We start from the raw sequence: 3,091 nt of genomic DNA, 5'->3' as shown, positions 1-3,091 counted from the left end.
TAATTAATATGCAGTGAATTATATATATATATATATATATATATATATATATATATATATAGTACTGTATTTCACATATGTTAAGACATGATTTATGAAAATGTTATCATTAAATAACATTAAGTAAAAAGTACTGTATGAATCCTCCTATAATTTAAAGGTAGAAAGGGGCCCCATCACATTTGTTTCTGTTTTTGTTATGTTTTGTTTTGTTAAAATGGTCTGATATGGGTTTTTCAATGGGGCAATGTTAAATGCAATGTTACAATGAGCATGACAGAATCACTTGCTACCCTTTAATGTGTAAAGCATCCCGCCACTCTTTTAACTTCACTATCATGATGATGTTCCCAGATGAACTCCGGGTTTTAAATAGATAACACAGGATGTGGTTTGGGTCATTTGGACAAACTGCATCATGTGTAGCACAGGAACTCATTGGGCAAAGAGGTACCCCTAAGAGATACGCTGATTTTCTATATTACGTTCAACAACAGCTATAATCATGTAATGCAGCATTTATAACTGATAATAACAGATAACAACTGAAAACTGAAAAACTGAAAACTGATAATAGCAGATAATAATTGTGACTAACTTCATTCAAAATCCTGAATATGCATCTTTTTATAACCAAATGGCACTCATGGTCATTACAACAAACTCAAATTTGCATTGATTTGACTGTAATGAATACAAAAGGGCTTTTGAGACCACCGATTGCTCCAGATTTAAAAAAGCTTCCATGCAATTAACACAGGCCTTTAAAAACATGCTCCATCCTCATTTTGAAACCAAAACGAGACGAATTTTCAGTAAATATATGCAAAGTTGCACTTAAATGATGTTAATGCAAAATAATGAGACAAAATGGCATGTTGACGGCATATATCAGAAAAAGACAGATATTGAAATGAAGCACTAAAGATTTTTTATGCCCCGCATTTGCAATGCTTTAACTTTAGTGGGTGTGTTTATATGACACCCAAAACATGTTAGCTAACTGTGATTTTCTATGTATATAAACCAAACTAAACACATAAAGAAATGTGCCTATATAAACACATACTACGTTTTTCAGCATCACAATACTGCATGATGATTTGTTGTGACCTGCTTTACCAAACATGCACATTAATCCGGTCAACTATTGATGTTTTCTGTGTTCATATAGACACTTGCAAACATAAATGTCCATAACGGTCCTTTAAAATGAACATATGTAGGTTTCCATGTGTCATAATACGTTCCCAGAACTCACCATCACAGCTCTGAATGCATGAGTTCTGTTTTGACCTCCTTAAGCACAACATGCGCAAGTTAAAGCCCATGTTGCATGCACAGAAAAGCATGCAATCAAACAAATGCAGTGTTTGATAAATTCTGAAGCTTTATTTACACACATGAACAATAGTATTAGGTTTGATGTACCTCGGAACACAGCTCGGAGATGAGCGGTCAATCTCCCACGTTGCAAACAAATTCATTGGCACAGGCATGATGGGACCCAAACCCGCCGCACCCGAGCCCGAACCCACAGCTCCGGCCATGGCTGATCCTCCGGGCGCAGCGGGTGCGGGAGCGGGTGCACCGACACCCGGGTTCATGAAGGCGGCCCGGACCCCTCCTCTCTCCACAGCCGCGGCCATCATCGAACGGACGCTCAAGCTGGACTGGGATGGTTGAGGACCTCACTTCTCATGCACACTGTCCGGACGGCTTTCTGCTGCTGCTCATCTCTCGCATACACAGATTTGCGATGGTCAGAGGCGGAGCTTCAAAAGAAAATGTAGAGCAGATGCGATCTGCGGTCGGTCGATAGGCGGCGCTGAATCACGGGTTCCATTTCCAGTTCAGTAGGCCACTCGCTAACGAGTCGTTCTTTTGAGTGATTCAGTTGAACCGATTCGCGAACCGTTCGTAACTGTACTGTTTATAAGAGAGAACATCTGTTTTTTAAATAAACCTGTAAGGTCACTCACATGTTTGAACTTATTACCATAAACAACTCAACATTTGACAATATAATTTTAAGAGAATATGGACACGGTAACATTTGTAGGTAAAAAACACAATTAGACGAATTAAATTGAAAAAAAAAATAACAACAATAACAACAACATAATAAATTCTAAAAGCTGTATGTCACATAATGCATGTGAATACTACATCGAATTCTCAGCTCATATGAATGTGTTCTATTCCAATGGCGGCTTGTCTTTTTCTTAAAAACCAGTGGTTTTTCTGCCACAGAAACCTGGCCTTCATTTGTTGTGCTGTGGGCTAGGTTAAACTGTGCTTGTCTGCAGTGTCAGGGAACTTGTCCTCCAATAATCAAGCAACTGTGCCTTAATTTTAGAATTTAAACAGTGTCATGTTAAAAGTGGAGTAATTTATACTTGTGGCACAATGACTCATATTGTGCATCATGAACAGACCCTGGCATTTTGCTTCCATGCTTGTAAAGCAATGTGCTTGCACATTGCAAGTACGATGTCAGACACTGTAATATGCTCTGGTCCCCTCCCTGCTTACCGTGGTGACGAGATACATAGCAGACTGTCATCACTCAATGGCTGGATGCCTAAGTGGTGCCCGCAGAATAACATAGGTTTCATAGATAATTGGATGAGTTTTTGGGGCAGACCTGACCTGTTGAAAAGAGATGGTCTTCATCCCTCCTGGGGTGGTGCCGCTCTTCTCTCTAGAAATATGGCACATAGTCTTAGAGTTTGTACTTGACTAACTGGGGCCCAGGTCAGGAAGCAGACAGACTGGCTAAACCGACCGTCTGCTAGCCGCAGTAATCTTCCTGATTTATCCCAATTCCTTAGCATATCCAAAACCTCAGAACAACTTGATGTAACAGAAACTATGGACTCTCTCTTTTCTAGCATTTTAGATACAGTTGCTCCTTTACGCTCAAGGAAGATTAAGGAAAAAAGTCTGACACCGTGGTATAATGAGTACACTCGCACCTTAAAGAGAGCAGCCCGGAAAATGGAACGCAGCTGGAGGACAACAAAACTAGAGGTATTTCGTATTGCTTGGCGGGAAAGTAACCTATCCTACAGAAAAGCATTAAAAACTG

At 39.8% G+C, this 3,091-nt stretch overlaps 1 protein-coding gene across 4 annotated transcripts in view; it reads right to left on the bottom strand.

The window, feature by feature from the left end:
- Positions 1–1,755, bottom strand: part of LOC107697062 (phosphofurin acidic cluster sorting protein 2-like) — a 69,228-nt gene extending 67,473 nt beyond the window's left edge. For all 4 annotated transcript variants that reach the window (XM_016497706.1, XM_016497708.1, XM_016497707.1 and 1 more), the window contains exon 1: positions 1,432–1,755. In XM_016497706.1, the coding sequence (XP_016353192.1) occupies positions 1,432–1,652 (221 nt within the window). In that variant the 5' untranslated portion in view covers positions 1,653–1,755. The remainder of the gene's footprint in view (positions 1–1,431) is intronic.
- Between the last annotated feature and the right edge of the window lie 1,336 nt (positions 1,756–3,091).

The sequence above is a fragment of the Sinocyclocheilus anshuiensis genome, unplaced genomic scaffold, assembly GCF_001515605.1.
Source record: "Sinocyclocheilus anshuiensis isolate Anshui unplaced genomic scaffold, SAMN03320099.WGS_v1.1 scaffold1485, whole genome shotgun sequence".
NCBI lineage: Eukaryota > Metazoa > Chordata > Actinopteri > Cypriniformes > Cyprinidae > Sinocyclocheilus > Sinocyclocheilus anshuiensis.
This window is presented reverse-complemented; position numbering and strand designations above follow the sequence as displayed.